Source organism: Cyanistes caeruleus, chromosome 5 (assembly GCF_971803275.1).
Source record: "Cyanistes caeruleus chromosome 5, bCyaCae1.hap1.1, whole genome shotgun sequence".
NCBI classification, from domain to species: domain Eukaryota; kingdom Metazoa; phylum Chordata; class Aves; order Passeriformes; family Paridae; genus Cyanistes; species Cyanistes caeruleus.
Window position 1 is genome coordinate 81744552 of NC_141705.1, and position 23306 is coordinate 81767857.

The 23306-nt window shown below is 47.8% G+C and overlaps 1 protein-coding gene across 14 annotated transcripts in view; it reads left to right on the forward strand.

Moving 5' to 3' along the window:
- The window catches only part of RUFY3 (RUN and FYVE domain containing 3), a 46709-nt gene that overhangs the window by 13322 nt on the left and 10081 nt on the right, over window positions 1–23306 (forward strand). For 3 of the 14 annotated variants that reach the window (XR_015287337.1, XR_015287336.1, XM_086890769.1), the window contains exons 1-10: window positions 3112–3403; window positions 16002–16055; window positions 19300–19473; window positions 20151–20268; window positions 21482–21583; window positions 21690–21813; window positions 22014–22075; window positions 22161–22226; window positions 22330–22399; window positions 23119–23211. Coding sequence is in view for 11 of the 14 variants with exons in the window: in XM_086890769.1 (XP_086746895.1) it covers window positions 3112–3403; window positions 16002–16055; window positions 19300–19473; window positions 20151–20268; window positions 21482–21583; window positions 21690–21813; window positions 22014–22075; window positions 22161–22226; window positions 22330–22399; window positions 23119–23211 (1155 nt within the window). In the remaining 3 variants the exon portion in view is untranslated. Of the gene's footprint in view, window positions 1–191; window positions 1144–1877; window positions 2013–2870; window positions 2947–3111; window positions 3404–8410; window positions 9098–16001; window positions 16056–19299; window positions 19474–20150; window positions 20269–21481; window positions 21584–21689; window positions 21814–22013; window positions 22076–22160; window positions 22227–22329; window positions 22400–23118; window positions 23212–23306 lie in introns of those variants that run through there. The other 11 variants (XM_086890771.1, XM_086890779.1, XR_015287338.1 and 8 more) reach the window with 9 other exon arrangements.

The following is a 23306-nucleotide window of genomic DNA, read 5'->3' on the forward strand; positions in this document are numbered from 1 at the left end:
TCCATCCTGTTCCTGTGTTGAGCTGCAGAGACCTGGTCTGTTAATAGTAGTTAATTTTTGTTCTGATTAACACCTTTGTTAGCTCTTAAATGTATGGGCACTATTTTAAAATTACTTAATCCCATGTGGTCTGAAATACTGTTTCCCTTCCTGAATTCAGCGAAGCAAAGCAAGGACTTGTCTGGATTTTATAACCATATATGTGATAAACATATTAACTTCTGTGATAAATGTTCAATGTTGTCTGCTGCTCCAGGACTAAGCATTGCTGCAGGACCACCTTAGAGATGGGTAATGCTTTAAGTCTCCTGTAGGCAGGTGAACTGTGAGGATGTTGTGATTACTTCCATGCCTTTTGGTGAGTAAATGCATTTTCACCCCACGCTGAAATGTTTGCCAGGAGGTGACTCTGAGCGGCCAGTTCCAACCTGAGCTGTGGAAGAGGAACGAGTGATTATTTTTCTGAAGTTGAACAAAAACTGTCTCAAGTAGAACCTGGACTTGGGTCTGAGATAGGTTTCAGGGAGCCCATGCCTTGGTTTGTGTACCATACCATCTGAAAGGTATCAGTTTTCCATATGAAATTACTTTGGGAGGAGAATTGCTTTATTTAGTGACGTGATTGCGTATCATGGGGGTTTTGTGTGTGTGTGTGATGGTCTTGGGGGAAGCCAAGAGACAAGTGTGTGCTCTCGATCCTGTGACAGGCCAGGTTCTGTAATACAAGCATGTAGGTGCTCTCCTTGTGCTCTGCAGGTGAAATGCACTTTAATGGGTGTCCTGTGTAAACCTTAACACCCCAGGCCTCCTTCTGCCAGGAACACGCTGTTCACTGCTGGCTGGAGAATATTTTGGTCATTTCCCAGGCTGTTTGTTGAAGGGAGAGGTAGGAACACAATAAGCTTAAGCTGGACAGGTGGGAACAGTCCTGTCTCAGGTGCACTGAACAGATCTCCTTACATCTATGCTTACTCACCTGCCCTTACTATGAGCAAGTGTTGGCTGCTCCTTCTTCCCAGGGGAAAGGTCCCAGCCTTGCTGAGGAGGGAAGCAGAATTTTCCCACCTTTAACTCCCCACTGGCATCACAATTGGAGACTGCTGCTGATAATGCTGAGCTATGCTCTGGAAGCCTTGCCCAGAGGTCAGTAAGGGGTAAGATGCTGGGCAAAAAAAGCAGCTTAGGTGCTTTATCTGGGAAGGGATGGTATTGTGTAACAGGCATGGGGTGTGGGAAATACACAGCAGAGATGCTCCCTCATCTCATGGCTACACAACCAGCTTGGGCATGTTTCACACTTGATGCAAAAATGAAGGGCTAGCGGTCTTCCGTGGATTTGGCTTTGTGCTTCCTTGGAAAGCTCCAAGCAGCTGGCAAGCAAAATTCTGGAGACTTGTATCTGAGCAGTAAATAAAGGAAATAAGAAATTAGTGTCCCATGACAGACGCCTCCCCCGGAAACTCTGGGATTAGGCTGAAGGCCAGAGGGAGCACGGCGTGTCAGCAGCCCGGCCCTGCCTGCTGGCAGATGGCACAGCACAGCTCCTGGGTTAATGAAGATTAACCAGGCATTATGTCCACTTGATTAGTTCAGAGATTGGACCAAGCCATCAGCATAATTCCCGTATGCTTTTATGTATGGCTGATGATGGGAATGGTGTGATTATCACTGCTGTGTGAGCAGGGGATGCTGTACAGTGTCTCTAAGAAATACTTGGAGTAATGTTTTGTGCTGAAGGGAAAATCCTGGTGGTGAACAGGTTTTGAAAATCCCTATGAAAATGGATGTGTGAAATCAAGCAAGGACCACAGGTGATCGGGAAAAGAAGCAAGGAGTGGATCCAAGTCCTGGTTAATGTTGCTTTTTCCCTTTTCCAGTACTGCTTGTGGAGCAGGTGCTGACACTACCAAGAAATGCTTCAGCCGTGAGATGGCACTTGTCCTTGCCAGGGTCCTGCTTGGAGAGGACGGGCGGCCTCAGCAGCACCTAAAGCAGGTGGTGACTCACCTCAGGTAACAGCTTTGTCTCACCTCCATTACCCTCGTGGCAGTGGAAGAACTGCCCTGGGTCCTTTGCACCCACTGGCTGTGAGTGCAGTAATCCAAGGGAAAGTCAGTCCTGCCCACACCTGCACGTAAATGATTCCCATTTCAATTCACACAGGCCAGGTGTAGTAAGCTCCAAGGTATGAGCTATTCTTTGGTTTTTCTGCGCTTGGAAGACATAATCCTTGGGGCTGATGAGCATCCAGAGGAAGCCTGGCTGCCTTTGGAAGCTTGGGCAGAAAAGTACAGTGGCAGAGAGGGCAGCAATGCCTTCTGCACCACAACCTGAAATTTCTATTTACAGGGCCAGGAAAATATATTGACTAACTCACATGGAAATAGATTTGCTGCTGCCTTAGCTTTTGTCAAGGTTTTCCTAGCTGTGTTCCATAATATTCCATCACACACAGTCTGGGCTTTGTTTTACTCTTGTTAGCACATAGAAATTCAAACATTCAGCTGTGAGATTTGTAAAGTGGATTAAAGCATCTGTTCAATTGGTTGCAACATGTTGCCTGACATGGGGCAGCGCTGGAAAATCAGTCTCTAGCAATCAGTAACCTTTACAGCCTTGCTTTTGCAATTCTAATGTGAGATTTCAAAAGAAAGCAGCAACGTGTTTCAGCTTAACCCAAGTGCAGGAAGGCAGGGTATTCCTTAAAAACTGGCAGATTTATGTGCTTTCTGCCTACTGACAGCCCCACAGTCCACATTAATTGCCTTGTCTTCTGAAAGAATCTGCCGAGTGAAATTCCCAGTAGTACGCTGTATTTGGCAGTTTTAATAGCAAAGAATATCCTTGGACTTTGTCCCCTTTTGTCCCAGGATCTCAAAACGCTGCTGTCCGTGAGCTCTCAGGCCGGAGGGAGGCAGGAGATGGTGCCCCGGCTCCATTGCCCGGGTAAGAGCCCCTGCACCGTGAGAGGGCGGCGGTTCTGGGGGTGCTGGTCCGCTGCCGTGCCCCCGGGCCGAGCCGCTCCCCGGCGGGGCGGGGGGAGCCCGCGGGGCGGGGGCGGGGGCGGGCGCGGCGCTTCCCGGCCGGGGCGGGGCGGGGGCCGGGGCGGCGATGGCGGAGGCGGAGCGGGCAGCGCTGCCGCCGCCGCCGCTGGCGGAAAGTTCCCGGGACGGGGCCGAAGCGGAGCTGCCCCCCGGCATGGAGCGGCGGCCCGAGCCCGGGGAGGCGGCGGAGGAGGAGGAGGAGGAGGCGCGCCCTGCCTCGCCGCCGTTCTTCCTCCTCTACCCCGGCCATGGAGGCGGCGCCGCGGCCGCGCCGCCCGGGCTGTGGAGACCCCCGGCGCCCCGCGGCGGGGCCGAGCTGCCCGTGCTGGTGCTGAGCTACCCGGGGCCGGACGGAGCCCGTGAGTACCGCGGGGCTGCTCCCGGGCCGGGAGCCTCCCTCGGGCCGGGGGTCCCTGGGCGCCGCTCGCCGCCGGGGCGCCCCTGGCCCGAGCGCTCCGGGCGGGGGACGCGCCGGGCTCGGGGCACCCGCTCCGGAGCTGCCCCTGCCCCGCGGGGCTGCGGGGGGACGCGGGAGCCCCGGCCGTGGGAAGGGCGGCAGGAGCTTGGGGGGCGGGGGTGGCAGCCGTGCTGGGCCAGCAGCTCAGCGAAACCCGCCCCACGCACACACCGAGCGAGCCCTTCCAGGAGAATCGGTGCCGCCCTTGCAAATCCAACAGGCTGTCCTGGACGCGGGGTGTACTTGCGGGGCTGGGGAACCCCCGCTCGGGCTTCCTCCTGGTGTTGGTGCCGAGCACAAATCCGAGGCGAGGGCACTGCACGCTGGAGACCTGAAGAGGCTGAAGTGCATCGCTGTGCGGAGCGTGTTGGTTGGCAAATAGCGTTCTCCTTCCTAAGATTCGTTATGATGATCTTGTGGTGTATTTGGGGAAGCTGGAGTACTCTGAATACTTGGGTGTGTTTTAAAATCGAATAAGAAATACACGCGTGGCTGCATATATGAGAGATCTCTCTCTCTTGCATCCACCCTAAAAATAACCGGCAGGTTCATCCTCTGGGCTGGTGCCAGAGTGTGTGTGACTGAGCTTCTGGCCTTTGCTTTGTCACCTCCTGTCCCAGGTGAGCATTCACTCACTCAGGAGCTGATTTGTTTGGACTGGGTATCTGTTTTTTCTCTCCTTTGGAAGCTGATGTACTTGAAGGCATTACTCAGCAGAGCAAGAACCAGTGAGGTAAGAAGTCCATCTCTGTAATGCCAAGAGGAGGTGAAATACCCTGACTTTGCTGTGAGCTCTGTGAAGGACTCTCTGTGACTGCCAACTTAGGTCCAAAGTCCCTCTCTGCTAAATTGTTGTTTGAAACGACAGGCCCCTGTCAAAACCTTCAGTTTTACTTGCCATTTTTTCCTAATCAGGAGATCTTTACCCATAGTAAACCCTGTGATGTGCATGCAAGGGATTGAGCTACTTCTCAGTAGAGAAAAACAGAAAGACATAAAAGAAGAGGTAAAGAAAAATATTTCATCTTAGCTTTTCAAACTTTGTGAAAAGCTCTTACCTGGCTGTGGGGGAACCGTAGCATTGAGATGAGCATATTTGTGCACAAGGACTTAGTGGAGAAGCTCAGTGGCTGAGCAATGCTTTTTCCTGTGTCAGCTTTCTTCTGCAGCGATTGTTCACGTAAGCTTTGTGAAAACCCTCTACAAGATGGATATAAAAGTTGCCTTGTTTTTGTGAGCCGTGGAGGTGGAGCTGCCTGTGCAGTGCCATGTGTCACAGCTCGCTCAGGGACTGACTGGTGCAGTGCTAGCAGTGGCTGGAGGGAACAGGAATCAGCATCTATTTCTGTGGTGTCTTAGCCTCTGTTTCCTCTGGGGCAAACTCTGTCAGTAAATCACTTTTCCCCACTATCTCTTTTTTCTTATTGTTGTTTTTTCTGGTTCTCACATTTCCAAGAGCATCTTTCATTTGTTCTCACAGAGCAGCAGGAGCAGTTCTGTTGCATTCTTAGGTGTTACAGGGAGGCAGTAGCCACTACACCAAAAAGTCAGTATTTCACAATATTTTGGAGGTTTATTTCAAGTCTTCTTTTTTTTTTTTTCCCCTGTTAAAACCCAATCCTTGAACTATTCTGTTATATTCTCAGCTGATTCCAAACATGAGGTGAACACCTGAGCTGCTTAGGGAAGGAGTTTGCAAAAGTTTGTCATGGCAGGAGCATCTGCTCACCTGTTACAGGTGGTTCCAGACAGATGGAACAAGATGCTGTACTTGAACACGCTGACCTGCATTTAAAACACAATCAAAGTAACTTGATTAGGCTGTCCTTAAAAAAACCCCAAACCATAAACCAAACTCCTTTCCTTCTTCTCTCTGAAAGCCTAGCCAATACCACGATACTTGAAGTAGACTTTTCCTTCCCTCTCCTTCAGTTATGAGAGTTCAATCCTTAAATAAGATGTCTGTGTTTCACAGTAGGTACAGAAAAACTTGTCACTTGTTAATGAGGAAATTGTTACTGATTTTTGGGCTGTTAAGCTTCCTCTTGCTAATTCCTGTTTGAGCTTGCAGGGTTGGGAGTAGCTGGTATTTGAGGTAATGTGCATATCTGTGCTGGCAGAGGAGTCAGAAGCTGACTTTGCTGTGAAGATGCTGTGTTGCTAATTTTATCTTTTTAGATTACATTCCATGTCAGAGATGGCTTTGTCCTTTTTGCTTTGTAGTCTCAATGCAGTGAGGGGGAAAACTTTCTCCTAAACATGGAAACATAAATTGCTTACATGCTTTGAAAATAAAAGTACACCCAAAGATGCTCCCTGGAGTCCTAAGGGTGGCTTGGAAATTTGTTTGGATTTATTTATGTAGATAATTCAAATCAATTCATCTTTGAAACTCAAAATACTTTGCAGTACAGCTGTACTACACCACTCCCAAATATTGGTGACTGAGTGCTTGGTGTTCAGTCTTAAAATTCCAATGCAGTCAGTGGGTGATTCTTTCATCTTAAAGATGTTTTGGCAGAACCCTGCTATGTTTTGCAGCCTAGCCAAAGCCTCTGAGAACTTGTGCCAAAGTGTAGCTCCCAGGATGATTTGTAGGACCAGTCAAGGTAGCCTGACTGGTTTGACATAGAGAAAGTGGTTCATCCTGCACAACCTCCTCCTCATTTATCCGTGATTTGGGTTTTCCTGTGTCCATGACCATCCTGGAACCCTGATGGAGCCCTATCAGATGCCCTTGAGTTGCCTGGTAGTTGTATGCAAGGTTTTATGAAAATACAAATATTTGATATCTTCATGAGATGCTTTGTTGCTTTTATAACTTTGGAGTACAGGATGGGGATAAGGGAAGGTTTGTCTTGTGGTTTTCAGGTGGTGATTAGAAGGTCACAAGTCAGTAAATTAAACAATTCCTGGTTGGGATTTTTTTTTCTTTTAGCTTTTTTTTTTTTTGGTTTTGGAACTAAGTCAAAGTTAAGGAACATTTTCCAAGTACTTCCAGTATCCCTGTGGAGTATTTGCAGCAGGATCATTGCATAAAGGAGCCTGAAAATAGAACTGAGCTGGAAGGGAATTACTGGCTTCTGTTATTTCTGCATGTTAAAAGCAAACCAGTGGAAGCTGAACGGTTCCTAATCTTTTTAGAAGACCTTGCCTGTGATCCTGATGTGCAGGGCACTTGCCTTGAGTTCATCTGAAGACCCGTGTTGTGAAATGGGAGCTGCAGGGCTACGCCCAGTGTCATTAGTGTTTTTAATTGCTTTGAAAACAGAGAAATTAATCTGTCCATTAATGAGATCTGTTGGATAATAGCTTGAGCAATAGCTTATGGTACTTTGTTGATTCTAAAGGGTTTGTTTCCACTGTGTGCTGTGTGTGCTGTTTGTTTAGACCCTGTCCAAGGGTTAGCCAGGGCCAGCAGTTGTTCTGTAGCAGCTGGGACACGGCCACTTCCACTGTGTTGAGAATTTGGGGTGGTGGGATGTGGATGCTGCAACTAGAGGCTGTGATTGCTGAAAGGGTGGATAAATATGAGTTAAGATGCTGTCAGCACGATTTATAAACTCTGTTCTCTTGGAGAGAAGAAACAATAGTAATTCTTGTTCTCTGTGAAATAATTGTGTCGCTGTCAGAAGGGGCTGCGTGGTGCTTGGTTGGATTTGGCCTAATGGGGAAAGAGTTGCTGAGTCAAAATGTGCTGCACTGAGCAGGAAGTTTTCACTGAAAGCAACTGCTTCCTCTTGCCAGTCAGAAATAGCAGCTCCTAATCCCTTTTCCCAGTTTGATGAGGCTTTTCCATGACGGGTACCATTTTTTTCTGAAGGCTGTATGCATTGGCGTGCTGAATTCTGTATCCAGCAATCTGTTTTGGCATTTCACATCCATAAGAAGCAGACGTACATCCTTTTGACTATTTCTTAGGGAGAAAAAAAGCAGGAAGAATAATCAAGGTTCTGTGTGTGGGGCACATGTTCTTATCAAAATATTGTTGTGGTGACGGCCTTCTCCAAGGCTGACTGTCCATCCATTTCAGATGGATGTTGTACATCTCCTCTCCCCAGATACACTGGAGCCACACAGGAATGAAGTCAGATGAGGTAATTTACTGGTGCCTGATAGCATCGCTGAAGTGGGGGGTGGCACTATGGTGACCTTGGGAATGAGAAGCCTGTCTGCTGACGTGGGACCTCTTGTCCCCCAGCAGCAGGACCCTGTGGGCTGAGGACACGGGTGAGGTTCAGCCAGCCAGGAAGGGACAAGGAATGCAGTGCTGCTAATGTAAAATACTATGATTATATTCTTGTTGAGAGCTTGAAAGCCCATTTCTCTCCCTGCTGAGAGACAATGTTTCTTTGTCAGCCTCACCTGAGCGGTCCAATTTTCAGGGGAGGTTTTTCAAGTATGAGTTTGGGTCACAGTGTTTGTGGTGTTCTCCTTTATTGTCCTTCCGTGTGCCCATGCCCTGCTGACAGAGCTTCATCCTCAGTCACCGGAGAGCTTGCAGCCAGATCATTTTTCCCTTGCCATTACCCTGAGACAATAAATCCGTCCTAATATTTTTTTTATACATGGGAAATTTTAGCTCCAAGGCGCCCCCTGAGAAGGTAGAACAGCGAATAGACCCCAGCCCATCTGCCGTGAAAACAAAGGTGCCGATTGAATCCGTGTGGCGGCACGCGGGGATGCGAGCGGAATCCAAACGCGGCTTTGCATTGCTGGAGCCGCTCCTTTGTGTTCGGGGGCGATGGCTGCGGGTGCGGCGGTGCCGTGCCCGCTCCCGGCGGGCTGCCACAGCGCCGTGCCGGGGAGCGCCCGCCTGCCGGCCCGCATCGGCAGCGCCTCGGCAGCATCCTGGCCATGGCAGGCGATCACATGAGCCTGGATTGCCGGCTCGCTTCATTAGTCAGCCATTTTGGTCGCCACCCTGCTCCCTGCGCACAGCCAATCCCGGCGGCGCTCGCTGCCCGGGCTGCGCCGGCAGAGGCGAGCGGCGCTCGCATCTCCGCACACCGGGGCTCTGCCTCTCCGCTCGTCCTTTGTTTTTTTCCTGGGGTCATCGCCGGAGGAAGACGTTCTTTTTTGATTCTGCTGCCTTTTTTTTTTTTTTTTTTCTTTCTATTTTTGACTTGTTTTTCCCTGCTGCCTCTGGTGCAGAAGCCGGCTTTTCTGTGGATGCTGAGGAGCAGTGGCCTCTAGCATAGCTGGAGACGACGGCAGTCGGTGCAAAGGAGGGAGGCAGAGCTAAGCGGGAAGGAGCAGCGTTTTTACCTTGCTTGATCTATGAAAAGGCCAGAGCAGCCTCTGTGATCCTGAGCAATCTGTCCTTTAATCGCAAGGTATTTCCGATTTTCTTCTTGAGCAAGCTTTTGGTTTTAGTCCTTATTTTGCCCCCGTTGTTGTTGTACCAGCTGAGTCATCATGTCTGCTCTGACGCCTCAAAGCGACATGCCAACCCCCACCACAGACAAGATCACTCAGGCTGCCATGGAGACCATCTATCTTTGCAAATTCCGCGTGTCCATGGACGGAGAGTGGCTGTGCTTGCGTGAGCTGGATGACATCTCGCTGACACCCGACCCCGAGCCGACCCACGAAGGTACGGTCCGGCCGTGCCCCGGGAGCCCCGGGCCGGCATTGTTCCGTCCGCCGCCGCACGCCTGGGGAGGGGCGGCTCCAGGAGCTCGGGGTCCTCCTGCGGAGCCTGGGCACAGCCCCGAGCCCGATTGCTGCTTCGCATTGCCCTCCGAGTTCCTAACGCGACCCTTAAAGAAGTGTCCTTTTAGCCGTGGCAGGTTTGTGTACCGCAGGAAGGAAGAGAAGCGGGGTGTGTGATCAGGGAGAAGATGTAATGCCGATTGTGCCCTCACCCCGGGGCTGATGGCTGTGCCTGTGAGCTGCCGGCTGGTCCCGGAGCAGCAGCGGCCCAGCGTGTGCCCGCTCGTGGGCAGTTGTTGCAAAGCCCCAGCGATGCCCATTGATGCCCACTGTCAGGTGACGATGCCATCACGGTGGCCCAGCTCGCCCCTGCTGTTTGTCATGCCTTGGGAGCCTGGAACGTGGGGATGGATGTGGCACATCTCGCTCTCCCCTGGCAAAAGCATTTGTCATTTGGGTTGGTGAACAGTTTAGGATTGAATGCTCCCAGAGTAGTAAAAAGCGTGAGGGGACATGTGCGCAGTGCTGTGCCGATAAACAAGGAAGAGGGAGAGGTGATGAGTTTCTGCAGGTGCTGAGGTTCTGAGTGCCCTTGCTGGATGCACCTTTTGGTTTTCGAGCGAGGAGGACCCAGCTTCTCATGCCTGCCCCTTTTCCAGTAACTCCTGAAATGCCGCTCCACCTTGTCTGGCTTGACCCGTTTGATGCTGCCTGGTTAAGTCAGCAGTCTCTTGCATTGTCTTGCTGAATGAGGGTGGTGAAATTGTGGTGGGGATTTAAGCTTGAAAATAAATTTCCAAGGGATAATTGAATTTCCATTTGACAGCTGCTTTCAGTGACAGTAGCCCTTGGGTTTGGATTTGGCTTGCCAAGTACTTAGTCACGCAGTGGGATACCAGACAGAGGTTTCAAAAGGAGGAATTTAACATTCTCTCTGAAGTGTATCCCAGGGCTTCGGGGAGGTGAGGACAGGGTGAGCAGGAATTCAGGTTCCTGTGTTCTTGTGTGTGTCACTGAGACCTTCCTTGATTTACTCCAGTGTTTTTCAAGGTGTAATTACGGTCACTCTCTGGTGAATACCAGAGAGGGGGGTTAGAAAACAGCATCTGCTCATTTCTTTACCATATTGTTTAATTGGTATGTCAAAAATAAATGCAAACTAGCAAAACCATAACAACCTCCCAGGAGACCTTTCCACATACGTAAATTAAGGCTGCTCACTGGTTGTTTGGGGTGGTGTATTTGGATCCAAGTGTATTTGGAGCAGAGAAGGTCAGGAAAAGCGTTGACAATAGGAAAGCTGACACAGCTGTATCCCAGCCTTGGGTCTGCTGCTACTGCATCAGCAGTGCTGCTGTGTCTGCAGGCTGTGCACAGGTCAGGGGGACAGGAGCGTGGGCTCGTGGCTCTGGGAGTGTCTCCATTAAAAAAAAACAGACTTGATGTGCAAAGGTAGGCGTTATGAAGAAGGCAAAATAAAAAGCTGTAGAATTGTGCCAAAGGCATAAGGAAGGGGGACAGTTTCTTCCTTAGAAATCAAGACATGTCACGTATATATTGCAGTAAGTACCGAGTCAGACAGCTTGTTGGAATAAAGATTTGAAGCCTTTCATTTGCTGTCCCTCTGCTCTTGCTGCTTCTGGAGAGGTTTGTCCCTGGCCTCTCTTCACCCTGTGATCAGCCCTCAAGCAGCCCTCCTGCCTTCAGAGCCAGGCACAGCAATTCCAGTCCTGCACAGAGCTTGGGAGCAACTGAGCAAAACTTAGCTTCAAATTAAAAACAAGCAGCAGATATGGAGTTGCTTGCAACCGTGTATTTTCCATATAACCTGTAGCATGGCCGCTCAATTTAACAATTAAAGCAATAATACACTTTTCCAGTTGGTTGAAACAATTCTGTGGGCATATGAAAATAAGCAGATTCTGCTGTTTACTGCAAATCTGCTCAGATTACAAAAACAACTTGTTTTTTTTTAAGCAAGCTGTGATTCTTAACAAGACTCTCAGAACCGTGCTGTTTTCTGCAGGCCCCTCAAAGTTAAATGTGACAGGTGAAAGGTGGGTGTTAACCTCGTTTGCTTGCAGCGTGTGATGGTCTTTGAGGCATCTTCAAGGATGGAGATCAAAACCACTGGGATTGTGTTTCTGTTCAGTGTTGAACAGAGTGTGTGTATGGATGGCATTGAACACTGGTCTCAGCTTGGGAGAGACGTTACACCAAACTCTTTTAGGCTGTTTTACTGGATGTTAAATTTCTGTCTGGAATAATCATGAGGAGTTTCACAGTAGATCTCATGGGAATTTTTATCCTCATGGGATAACCTTGTAATAGCATCCAGAAGGAATACCTGTGCAAACATGAGAGAACTTCCAAGAATTACAGTATTTCTCCTTTTGTTAGTCCTCATCTATTTGCACTAAGAGGAGAAATTAGAATTCACATTTATAAGATGGAAAGATAAAATTATCTGTTCTCTAGGGCAGAAGCCAAGGTGAGACTTTTTCTTCTTTTTTGGCCAGTAATTTCAAAGTGTTAGTTTCTGACATGTGCTTGTGTAGAATACCCTGATGAGGAGTTGTAGAGCTCTTCAGGAAAAGCAAAAGTTCTTCATAAAACCTCCTGCCCATTCATCTGTTGCACAGGTTATTGAATCATCTGTCAGATTTTACCTTTTCTCTCCATTTTCTACCCAAGTGTTTTTCCATGTTTCTTTGTGTACCTCAGAATGGTTTAGGGAGGCAGCATAACCTTAGTGGTTGTACTTCTGTTTTGCAAACTGGCAACTGTTAACTTGGGTTAGGGTTTCTCTAGGAGTGTGGAATAGGAACAGTGAAGTTGTGGGAGAGGTGGAATTTCTCAGTGCTTCCGGCCTTTGCCATTACAAAACAAATCTGACTCGTACAGAGAGTGGGAGGGATCTTTCAGGTGTGGACAACAACCTGTGTGAGATGACTCTGTAGTTGGGAAAAACCTCTTAGAACGCATCGGGTGATAGAAATCCCTAAATTGATGAGAAGTCTGAAGGAGCTGGAGACCAGATTTAATAGAAGAAATGTGAAGTGAGTAAATGCAAGGTAAATGAATTGCAGCATGTTTGTGGTCATAAATCTTGGGAATAGCAGTTAGGTCATGTAATCCAGACTTCAATTCAGAAATGACTCTAAAGAGCTGTTTCCTTTCCTCTTTTTAAGCTGTGTCAGTCTAGATGAAGTCAGAGCTGGGGAACTTGGGGCAGTTTTACATCCCTCAGAGGTGGAGAGTCCAAAGTGCTGCAGTGAAACCACTTGGGTGTCACCTGAACTGGGAAGTGAAAGATGGAGAAAAAATCCCAAGGGTTTGTGTTTTTATTTTCTTGGTGTAAACTATCAAGGACTACCATAGGATGGGAAATTTCCTAATGGCAGTTAGTCATGTTTTTCCCTCTGAAACCAGGCTGGTTTCCATGTAGCTGCACACTGTTGCAACACAGAGAAATTGGGTAATGATTTGATGGTAGTCATGTGGAGATGGGAGTAAGATTTAGGGTGGGATTGAGCTGTGACTTCATGTGATGTACACTGGTTGTTTATTTGTCCCTTAGGTGTAATGGAGGGTGGGCTGGGAATTTCCAAGTTGTATGTACTTCTTTATTTCCTTTGATTTCCTTCTGGTTTGTTGCAGATCTTTGGCTGTTCTTCTGTATGGAAGGCTCTCTGTAGATGTGTGTATTTAGAGATGGAATTTTTATGCAGTGGGTTTTAAAATAAATGGGTTTTTTTAAGCTACCCTGTTCTGAGTAGATGGTTCCTGGGATTCCAGGCTGAAGACTGCCTAGTGGCTTCCCTGATTTTGGGCTTTCAGGGTGTTTGAATGCGATGCTGAAATGCTTTGCTGATCCCTTTTCTTTGTCAACAATTCCTGATCTGTCACGTTGGCAAAGCCAGACTGAAAGAATTAGTTTTGTACCGCCCACAGCATGAACAGCATCTCCCTAATTGTCTTCCTTGACCTCTTTATTTGCTATTAAATGTATTCCTAAGGTAATGAATATCAGAATGCAGTTGTAGAATAGTAATTTGACCAAAGGTTCCCCTTTGATAATGAAGGAATATTTGTCCAGATTGGGGCCAAACCTTTCCAAGCAGCAGGGCTGACTTGGCACCATCACTCAGGACTTTCTATATCAAGCTCGGCTGTCACTTCCCAAAACTGACGCCTTGGGGTTTTTTAGGTTATTTTACTGACAGCTCAGCTTCTCCTTAGGAGTTTAAATTTTATGTACTTACACATAATTTTTCAAATCCTGACCTATTTAAAAACTCGTGACCTTTTCTTTCCAACGGAGTAAACCATGTGAGGGTGGGCAGGCCCTGGCACAGGGCGCCCGGAGAAGCTGCAGCTACCCCTGGATCCCTGGAAGTGTCCAAGGCCAGGCTGGGGTGTCCCATGTAGGGAACAGGGGCAGGGGGTTGAATGGGATGAATTTCCAAGTCCCTTCCAACCCTAGGCAGTCTGTGATTCTATTTCATCTCTCTTTGGAGGATCTTGGTTCTCCTGTCAAGATGCTCTCTGTGAGGTGATGCTCGTTGGTTCAGAAAGGTTTCGACTCTCAACTCTATTTTAGCCCAATAACTTCAAACCTTAATAACAAAGTAAATGTCGAGCAGCAGTGTGAAATAATTTTGATGCTGTTGCATTCTCCTAGGGTTTACTTGTGAAAGCTTTCTTTGGCTTGGGAAGGTATCCCTGCTCCTTGAGTGGGATGCTGCTGCTGGGTCAGCAAAGGGAGTGACTGTAAAACCCTCCTTTGTCCAAATATCAGATGGGATTTTCCTGATTCATGTATTAGAGACAAGTTCTCTGGTCCCTTCCTGAAGAACTGGCTTGAGGGCTCATTGCAATGGGATATTCAGTTCCATAATACTAATCTTCCTGGGAATCTGGTTGGAATGAGTTAATCGTGTTAGGGAGACTTAAAAGCTTTGGTCATCCTGTTTTCTAAACTTGGTACATACTGAGTTCAATCATTTCCATCATAATCAAAAGTATTGAATTGTTCACACCCCTTTAGGACCATGGAAAGCTATAGAGCCATAGAGTTTCAGTTCTTTGTGGTTCTTCTGTGGGAAGTTGTTTTCCCCTCGCTGTTGCTTGATGGAATTTCCGGACAAGCGGGAAAATGTATAAAAAGCAATGAACTCTATGCAAAGTGCAGCTGGATGCATGGAGAATGAATGAAAATAGGGAAGAAAGTGCTAATTAAGTGTGTGTATTTGCCTCTAAATCTATGCAAATGCCGTAGTACCAGTTGAAATTCATGCAGTGCCTGCTATAGTAGGAAGGTGGGATTATGGCTTGTAGGGATAGAAGAGAAGAAAAAATTTGGGACTCCTTTGGATATTTCTCTGGGAGCTTTACATGGGTTACTTGCTAAGGGTTAAAAATAAATGAGAAAGATGAAATGAAGCCTGTCAGTTCTCTCTGGGCCTGTCAGCCAGGTACTGGTAAATCTGGTTTTGGTTATATTCTCCACCCTGTTTATGCTTTGGATTAAGAGAGAAATCCAACCTCTCGGTGTTAGATAAAAGACCTTGCAGTGGTGGTGTGTGGCTTCCCTTGCTGTGTGCAGTAGGGATCCCGGGATGATCAGCATCACGAGAGTCCCAGGATCCTGGGAAGCATCAGAGACAGCTCTGTCCACCGCGCTGAGGTTCAATCTCTGGCTCTTGGGAAGCCAGGAGAGCCCCAAAGCCATCAGTGTCACACGTGGGGGAGAGCATCACCAGCGATTCCTCCTTGAAGCAGCAGGGTTTTCCTCCGGGGCCAGTCCTTGTTGCTGCTGCCGCCCCAGGAGAACACTGGTGGAAGTATCAGCTTGGGAGGAAAAGGTTCCGAGTGCTGGCTGTGCATTGCCCGCTGTCAGGGCTTGGCTCCTGCTGGGCAGCGCTGCTTCACCTCGGGCTGTCCCCAAAGCCTCCAGCTGTCGTTCCAGGCTCCCGGGCCAGGGGCTGGCACTGCCCGGGTGTGGGAGGGAGGAGGGCCCGGCAGGCTCTGGACTTTGCTCAGGGCTGGAGGACGGAGCCCTTGCTGTGCCTGGGACGCTGTGGCCACGGTGGTTGGCGCTGGGAAGCGCTGCGTGAGTAGGGAGCGAAAAACGCCCAACCTCGCTGGGTTTGGAACGGGGGCTTAGTGGGTGTGCTGAAAGCGGTTCTGCTCATCCTGCCTGCTCCTCTCCCAGGATAGCTGCTCGTCCCACCGAGAAGTGCTTCCCTGGCTGAGCCCTTAGGGGATCACCATTGGCCTGGGAGCCATATAGGGCTCGGCTGGGTCACCTCTGCCCTTTGGGGCCAGGGTCAGAACAGAGCTTAAGCTCTGCTGAGCCTTTAAAATGCCCTCAGTGTGTGTTGTCCCTGAACGTGCCTGCTTCCCACGTGTGGCTGTTTCCCTGCCAGCAGCTCTTCTTGGGGCTGGATATGAGGAAATGGAAGCGAAAGCTGATGTTGCGGAAATATCGCAAGTTCGGTGCTTTTATTTTAAAAATGAAGTAATGCTTTTGTTGCTTTTCTTTTTAGGATGTGCTTTACAGAAATGTTGCTTGTGTTAATGCAGAAACAAAGCTTCTGTAGCTTTACTGAGGCTTGCCCTGGTCTGACTCTGGGAGAACAATGCTTTTTGCTCTATTGCTTTGTGCAGACTAACAAACATTTTTGACTTGCAGATCTCTTGCCACTGTGAATTAAGTCTTGTATGATGCAAATCTCCCTTTCAGTTATGCTTTTCTTACACCTTGATTTTGAATCTTTCCTTTAGATCACGGCTTGCATGACGTTTTTCTTTCTTTTCCTTTCCTTTTGCTGTTTGCAAAGACTCTTGGGAGGATTTGACAGATGTGGTGGAGCAATTGCGCGATGATTCCGAAGGTGCGTTCCACACCCACATCTCACAGCTCTTGTTTGTGCTGATCGTTGGCTTCTGCACTATTATTTTGAGCCTGAGTGCAAAATGCAGTTAGTTTTCCTTTCCAGTAGCTGTGGCTTTCTTGCATTTTCTTGGTGTTGCTTAAATAAATGTTTGCGGGGTTTTTTTTGGTATTTCGGCTTGAGGCGGTGGTAGAAGAAGTGAATCAACAAGGGATATTTGCCTTCTCCTAAATGTTTGCAGAGGCAGTATTTTCCTGAGCCTGGCAGAAGCACAGCTTAAAAGGTTGCAGCAACATATGGAAGCTGAATTTTAAAAAATATTTCTGAAATCACTCCGAAGCTTCAGATTTTCTGCAGTATTTCTGTCTAGATTCTTCAGATTTTCTGGCAGTATTTGCCAAGGCTTGGCAAAAATGATTCTAAAACTTGTATTGCAAATTTCTGTTAGAACTTTTGAGGTACTAAACGAGAAACTTATTTATAGCACTTCTTTCTTGACTTTGAAGAAACTGCAAATGTGAAATAGATGAATCCCCAATGTAGCAAGTGATCAAGCAAATTGATGATGAAATAGAACAGCCCCTGTTTGGGACTCAAGTGTTTGCAGCACAAAAGGTTGATGTTGTCATGCGCTGAGCTCTGTGAGCCTTGCTGCTCATCTTCCACCATGGTTCTGTGCTGGGTGCTGCCCACAGGCACTGTCCTCCTCTCCTGGCACAACAGCCCCTGCTGCTGCTTCCCAGAAAGGGGCATTTTCCAAGGCAGGCTTTAAGGAAGAAAGGGGTTGAGACTTTTTTTCTTTTTTTTTCATAAAATGCTATATAAGTAGTTTTGCATTTATTTTGTCAGGTGTCCACATGGAAGCGGCCGTGCTCAATTTCAGGTTACTTTAGGTTGGTGTTGTTGATGTAAGATGAAGAACTTGATGAAATGCTAATGAATTGGCATTGCTTGCAGCAGGGTTGTTCACTTCTCCAGTGTCTCATCATTCCTTGTCTTTGATCCAAGTTTTAGCTTTATTTTAGTTGCTTGTTTTAGAGTATGTATGAGGAGTGATAAAATTTATTGTCACCAAATGACAAGTACCGAGACCAGTTCCAGCTTAACCCTTTGAGATCCTGCCTTGATTGCCTTGACTCTTTCTTGACTTTGAGGTTCCTGAGTACAGATTGTACTTTTTAAGCAAATCACAGGATTCTCGAGTGCTTTTGAAAACATCTTCATGGAAGCAGCTGCTTAGAAAACATGTCTGTTTTGTAGAAGCTGCAGTATTTAAATAACAAAATATCCTAGGAGTTTGCTTCCTTCATTTGAAACCCAAACCCTGTGCAAAGGCAAGGTTCAGGGGCTGGGGATTTACTTTTTGAGGTTTACGACTTGGGCTGAGGTTTTGCAGTTAGAGGCAGGAGGAAGTTGGAGAAGGTTCCAGCTCGGATGGAGCATGCCAGCTCCACACCAGGATCTGACTTAGCCCAGTTTGAAGCCAGCCTGACAGTTTTGCTGTGGAAAAGTCAGCCTTGCCTGCCTACCCTGCCTTCTTTAAAGGTGTGCATGGTGCAGTACGTAGAGCAAGAGTTACCAATTACTTAGCATTAATTTTTGGAATAAGCCTTGGGGATTTGATCCAGTTTCACACTATATAAGGTAACTGGTTTGTAAGATGAGAGAATCTTTGATAAACCTCACCTGCAGAGCACAGCTGCTCACAGCAGATGAAGGAAGCAGAAACCTTGGATTAGTGTGATATGGTGAAAATATTTTTCTATTGGAATTAGCCAATAACCACAGCCAAGGGAGCATTTTCTTTGGTGTTCCCTTGTACAGTTCCTTTAATTCTGCTTAGGAATTGGTTTGCCACCCAAGCAGAATCACTGTGGATGCCTTGCTGCCCATCAGATCAGCAACCTTGGCCAGTGAGGAGATGTGGTGAGAGAGGATGAGGAGGAGGTGGTCTCTGTGTGTTGGCAGTAGTGCTCAGGGTACCTCCAGGCCAGCCCGACCCATCGCTTCAGGCAGCAGTGGTCCTGAAAAGCAATCAAAACACCTCACAAAGCTGAGTCTTTCTGCAGTCCAGTGCTGCTCTGAGTATTGCACTGCTGAATCACTGCTTGGAAGCTCTCTAAGCTATGGAAGTAAATTTGGAGAAGGAGACTTCTGACTTGACTCTGAAGAAGGGGAGTGAGAGAAGCTCTGTCCTGAGCTGCCTTTGGAGGAGCTGAACAAATGAGCTGTGGTATCAGGTTTGGATGCTGGCGCTACCCCGGCTCTTCCCTCTCCCGGATTTTTCCCAGCCCGCAGTGATGTGCACTCAGGTGTGCGTGTGTTAGCTGTGCTATGGCTCTCTTTCTGGCTGGTGGGTGCTGACGGGGTGCCTCTTGCTTAGATCTGTAGTCTGAGGTATCCTCTGGTCAGGTCTCTGCTGCCAGGAGCAGCTAGTTCACTCCTGGAGGCAGCAGCTTACTTTAAGGATCCCTGGCTGTTGGCAGCAGCCCTGGATAAATGGGCCTTACAGGGATGAAACTGCCTGCACCCAGGAACTGGAGCTCAAAACTTGGGTGTGAGTAGCAGGTCTAAAGGTCTAGATGTTTATAATACAGTAGTGGAAGAATATAATCCTGGGAGACCTGTGAGTTTGGGGATTATTAGAATGACCTGTCAGGAACCATGAAGATCAGATCCTCACTGGTGAAAATCAGTGGCAGTGTTAAAACCAAGAGAGAGAAGTGGGAGTTGGCTCCATGGTACATCTAAGCTTAAAAAAATAGTCTTGAGGAAGAGAGATGGCAGTTGAGATAGAGACACACATCGCTGGATAAGTGTGAGGGGGTCCCAGCTGGTCTTTAGATGGAAGAGCAAGCCACAAGTGGAGGATTCTTACCGGTTGGTAGCTGGGGATGTGACTTGGAACAAGTGATGGCTGTGCCGGTCAGGGACAACTTGTCAAGGTGCAAAGCACAGGATGAACACCAGGCTCCAAATGTCTTTCTTGAAAATAGGGAGCTCCTGGAGTTATTTCAAGTATTAAGTATGATACATTGTGTGTTCCCATGGCATTGTGCCTTGGGCCCTAAACTGCTAGTTGATGTTGGTTTTTCTCCACAAAAGGGCTGCAGAGTGCCTCCTGTGAAACTCGCTGCCCCAAAAATGCCTTCCAAGCTGAGGGGGAAAAAAAGAGTAAGGTGGGGTGTTTACTCTAATTAAAGCAGTTTTTGTTGCTCAGCAGCGTTTTCCTTGCCTGTTGCAGACCCGAATTACCTCATGGCTAACGAACGCATGAACCTGATGAACATGGCCAAGCTGAGCATCAAGGGGCTGATCGAGTCGGCGCTGAACCTGGGCCGCACGCTGGACTCGGACTACGCCCCCCTGCAGCAGTTCTTCGTGGTGATGGAGCACTGCCTCAAGCACGGCCTCAAAGGTAGCTCAGGCTGGGCACAGAGCATGGCCACGGGGGGGAACAGAGCTCTGCAGCCTGCGTGGGACCCAGCAGAGGCTGAGAGCGGTCACTGGTGTGATGGCAGAGGACAGGGCAAGCAAAAGGAAGGCACAGAAACCTGCTGCAGGGGTTGCTGTGTTGGAAACAGCAGTTGGAAATCAGTTGTCCTGGGTATAACTCAGTGATGAACTTGGCTTTTGGTGAGCTCGTGACTTCTTGTTCTGCACTTCCTTGTGCTCTAGGAATGCATTCCCTTGCTGGAAGAGGAGCTGCAACCCTGGAGCTCTGTTGTCAATAGCTCTGTCTGTTCAGGGAGGGCTTGGGCTGTGTGCAGCTCCTGGCTTGAGGCTGCTTTTAAAGCAGAGCATGTGTTTGAGTGTGAAATCTTGAGTCACAGCTCAAATGGCCAAGTACAAACTATTCTTTAGGTGCTGCCCTTGTGTGGTAGGAGATGGGAAACAGAGGGCCATGGAAACAGGTGGACTTCAGGGCCCTTCCCACCCAAACCATCCTGAGATTTCAGGATACCAAGTGCCTGCCCAGCAGCAGCCCCAGAGGAATTATTCTGGCAGGATTTGGCTAATTTGCTCACTTATTTGACAATGTGTTATATCAGCACGGGTCTAACAGGTTAATTTTAATTTCTTTTTGTTTTTTAGCCAAAAAGACTTTCCTTGGGCAAAATAAGTCATTTTGGGGACCTCTAGAATTGGTAGAAAAGCTTGTTCCTGAGGCTGCAGAGATTACAGCAAGCGTTAAGGATCTCCCTGGGCTGAAGTAAGTACACTCCTTTATTGCCTGAGTATATAATATGGGTTTTATTGTGAGAAGGATCCTGAAAAAGAGAAGGGCAAACAGAACCTTCAGGAGTACATCTGTCACCTGCAGATAAAAATGGATTATTGCTCTCTTACCCTTCATCAGGCATCTGCAGCAGGAGAGCTCAGGATATATTCTTGTCCTGTTAGAATGTGGCAGCTTAGCAGTGCATGTACTGCTTGTGTGCTTTACTGAACATTTACAAAGTCAGACTCCGGAGGAAGGGAATTAACAGCCAAGTTCTAACAGTTTAAATAGTTTTGAGGCTGATGTAGGTAATTCTTCGTTTAAATAACTTCAGGTAAAGTGTATGTGAGAGGAGAAGATGGTAATTTGTGTTCAAGAGGGGAGGCTAAAAGCCACAGGATGCATATATTACTTGTTAAAGTTTTGTAGGAATTTCAGACATCACTTCCAGGCTTGCCTAGTTCATGGTAAAAGAAACTGTAAGAAGCTTTTAGCTTGGAATAGAAAAAATGGGTAAGAAAGCTTTTGTGTGAGTATGAGGGCTAAGGATGGAGTCATCTTTGCTGAAAGAATAGGTGGGTAAATTCAGTAAATTGCTTTTGGGTTAGTTTTTAGTCACATGCATATGGGCAAGTGCTTTTCCTGGAGATCTGTGCAGGACTCGTGCAGCAGCTAACGGGATCAGTGCTGTGCAGGGCTCCTGGTACCTGTTCCTGGTGGGTAATAGGAAATGAATGGAAGTAAAGGACAGTTTGAAAGTGCATTTCTAAGCCTTGTGTTCACAGTGACCCTTTGGAATTGCCAGGTGCTGTCAGTGACTCAGGAGTGGGCAGTACTGGCCATGGCTTCCTTGGAGTGGTGTTGAGCAGCTGTGCTGCTTTGTGCACGTTCCTGGGACTTAGGCAGAACTGGTTGTGACTCAGGAGGTGTTGAGCTGAAGCAGCTGATGTGTCTGGCAGTATCCAGCAGGGATAAAGCCAGGGAAATCTTTTTAGTATGGCAACAAAAACATCATGAATGAAGAGACAAAAGGTGATGGCTTTATTGGTCTGGACCTCTTTGTACTTGCATACCTTTTCTTTCTCTGCACCAGTGCCAGCTCTGCCTTGGAAGTGCAGAAACCTGGGGCAGGGTGGGGTTGTTAGAGAAGTTGGTGACTGTGCCTCACAGGGTGTCTGGAAATGTTTGTTGCTGGCCTTTGCAGGACACCTGTGGGCAGAGGAAGAGCTTGGCTTCGCCTGGCTCTGATGCAGAAGAAACTTTCAGAGTACATGAAAGCCTTGATTAACAGAAAGGATCTTCTCAGGTGAGTGCTGGAGTCATTCTCAGTTAGGTTCACTTCTGCTCTCTTGTAAGATCTTGGTTACCTTTCCCACCTCACTCCTCTGTATCTCTTGGCCTGCATCCCACAGTGAATTTTACGAGCCCAACGCGCTGATGATGGAAGAGGAAGGTGCCATCATTGCTGGCCTCCTTGTAGGTCTGAATGTCATCGACGCCAACTTCTGCATGAAGGGAGAGGACCTGGACTCCCAGGTACTGGATATTCAGTTAATGGCTTTGTTCTGCTCATTTAATTTGGAAAATGAATTTTGCATAGCTTACTGATGTAATGAACCCTTGCTGAAGTACAGCAGGTGCTGATGTTCTAACTCGAAACTTCCACACCTGGCAACTGTGTGATTTGGTCTTAGAAACCAAGTGTTTCAGGCCAAATGGAATTTTCTCTTCTCCAGGTCGGGGTTATCGATTTCTCCATGTATTTGAAAGACGGGAACAGCACGAAAGGCAGCGAAGGGTAGGTGCACACACAGTTGTCTTGCTGCCCCCCTCTTGGGAATGTGTTTTCAGGTGTTCCAGGCTGCCCTGTTTCTTTTTTCCAGAGATGGCCAGATAACTGCTATTTTGGACCAGAAGAACTATGTAGAAGAACTCAATAGACATCTAAGGTAAAACATGTTCTCTTGGTTCTTTATTATCTTGTTCAACAAAGGACAAAACAGGATTTTAAGAAGTGAAGGAATTAATGTAGGGTTTTTTTCTCTTCAACAGTGCTACAGTAAACAACCTGCAGGCCAAGGTGGATGCCTTGGAGAAATCCAACACAAAGCTGACCGAGGAGGTAAGCGTCGTGGAAAACTATTGGATGCCTTGGCTTTTGGGAATTAGGGATTAACCAGAGAGGGAGGGGTTCCTTTCACATGTCTGGTGTACAGAATGAGGGGTGTTGAATGATAGAACTGGATAGCTGACCTGCCAAGGAGTTGCACTGGCTGGCTCTGCTGAGCACAAGCTGGAAAATCAACTGTATGGCTATGTAAATTTGCGAAAAGTAATGGAAACAATGTCATTCTAAGTGAGATGTCCAGCCCAAGCATGAGAATTGGTGGGTTTCTCATAGGTGCAGTCTGCTTTTCAGCATGGGTCTGCAGCTCATTACTGATGGCATAAATGTCATAAAATGTTTTGGGGTCATTCCCTGGTAGGAGATGAGCTGTGTCACACGTCACAGCAGCCACGGGTTCTGTTTGGGTTTGTCACAGGATAGCATGGCCAGTCCCTTGGAGTGTCTCTGAGCTGCTCCTCTGTGTGAGCCTTGTGTGAGTTGTGTTACGAAGCCAGAGGGAGTTTCTGGAGTTCCTTTTGCCTTTGACCGTACACTTAGATGAATCTGTTGGTCTGCAGTGCTGTCATCCCTGGGAATTCCTGTGAGCCAGGTGTCCTGTCCCTAAGGGTGCTGTGTGCTGTGTCTAGCCAGGTCTTCCTCATCTGGTGGGGTCAAGAGAGAAACAAACCACTGAAGTATGTTTTTGGTGCATTACTGTTAAATTTTGTTCCCAGCTTGCAGTAGCCAACAACAGGATCATTACGCTGCAGGAAGAGATGGAGCGGGTTAAGGAAGAAAGCTCCTACATCCTGGAGTCCAGTCGTAAGGTTGGTGTGTGTGGGGGTGGTTGCTGAGCCCTGGGGCAGGCCCAGCCTGAATGCTGTGTTTGGAACAGGGTTTGATCCCTTGTGTGTCTCACACA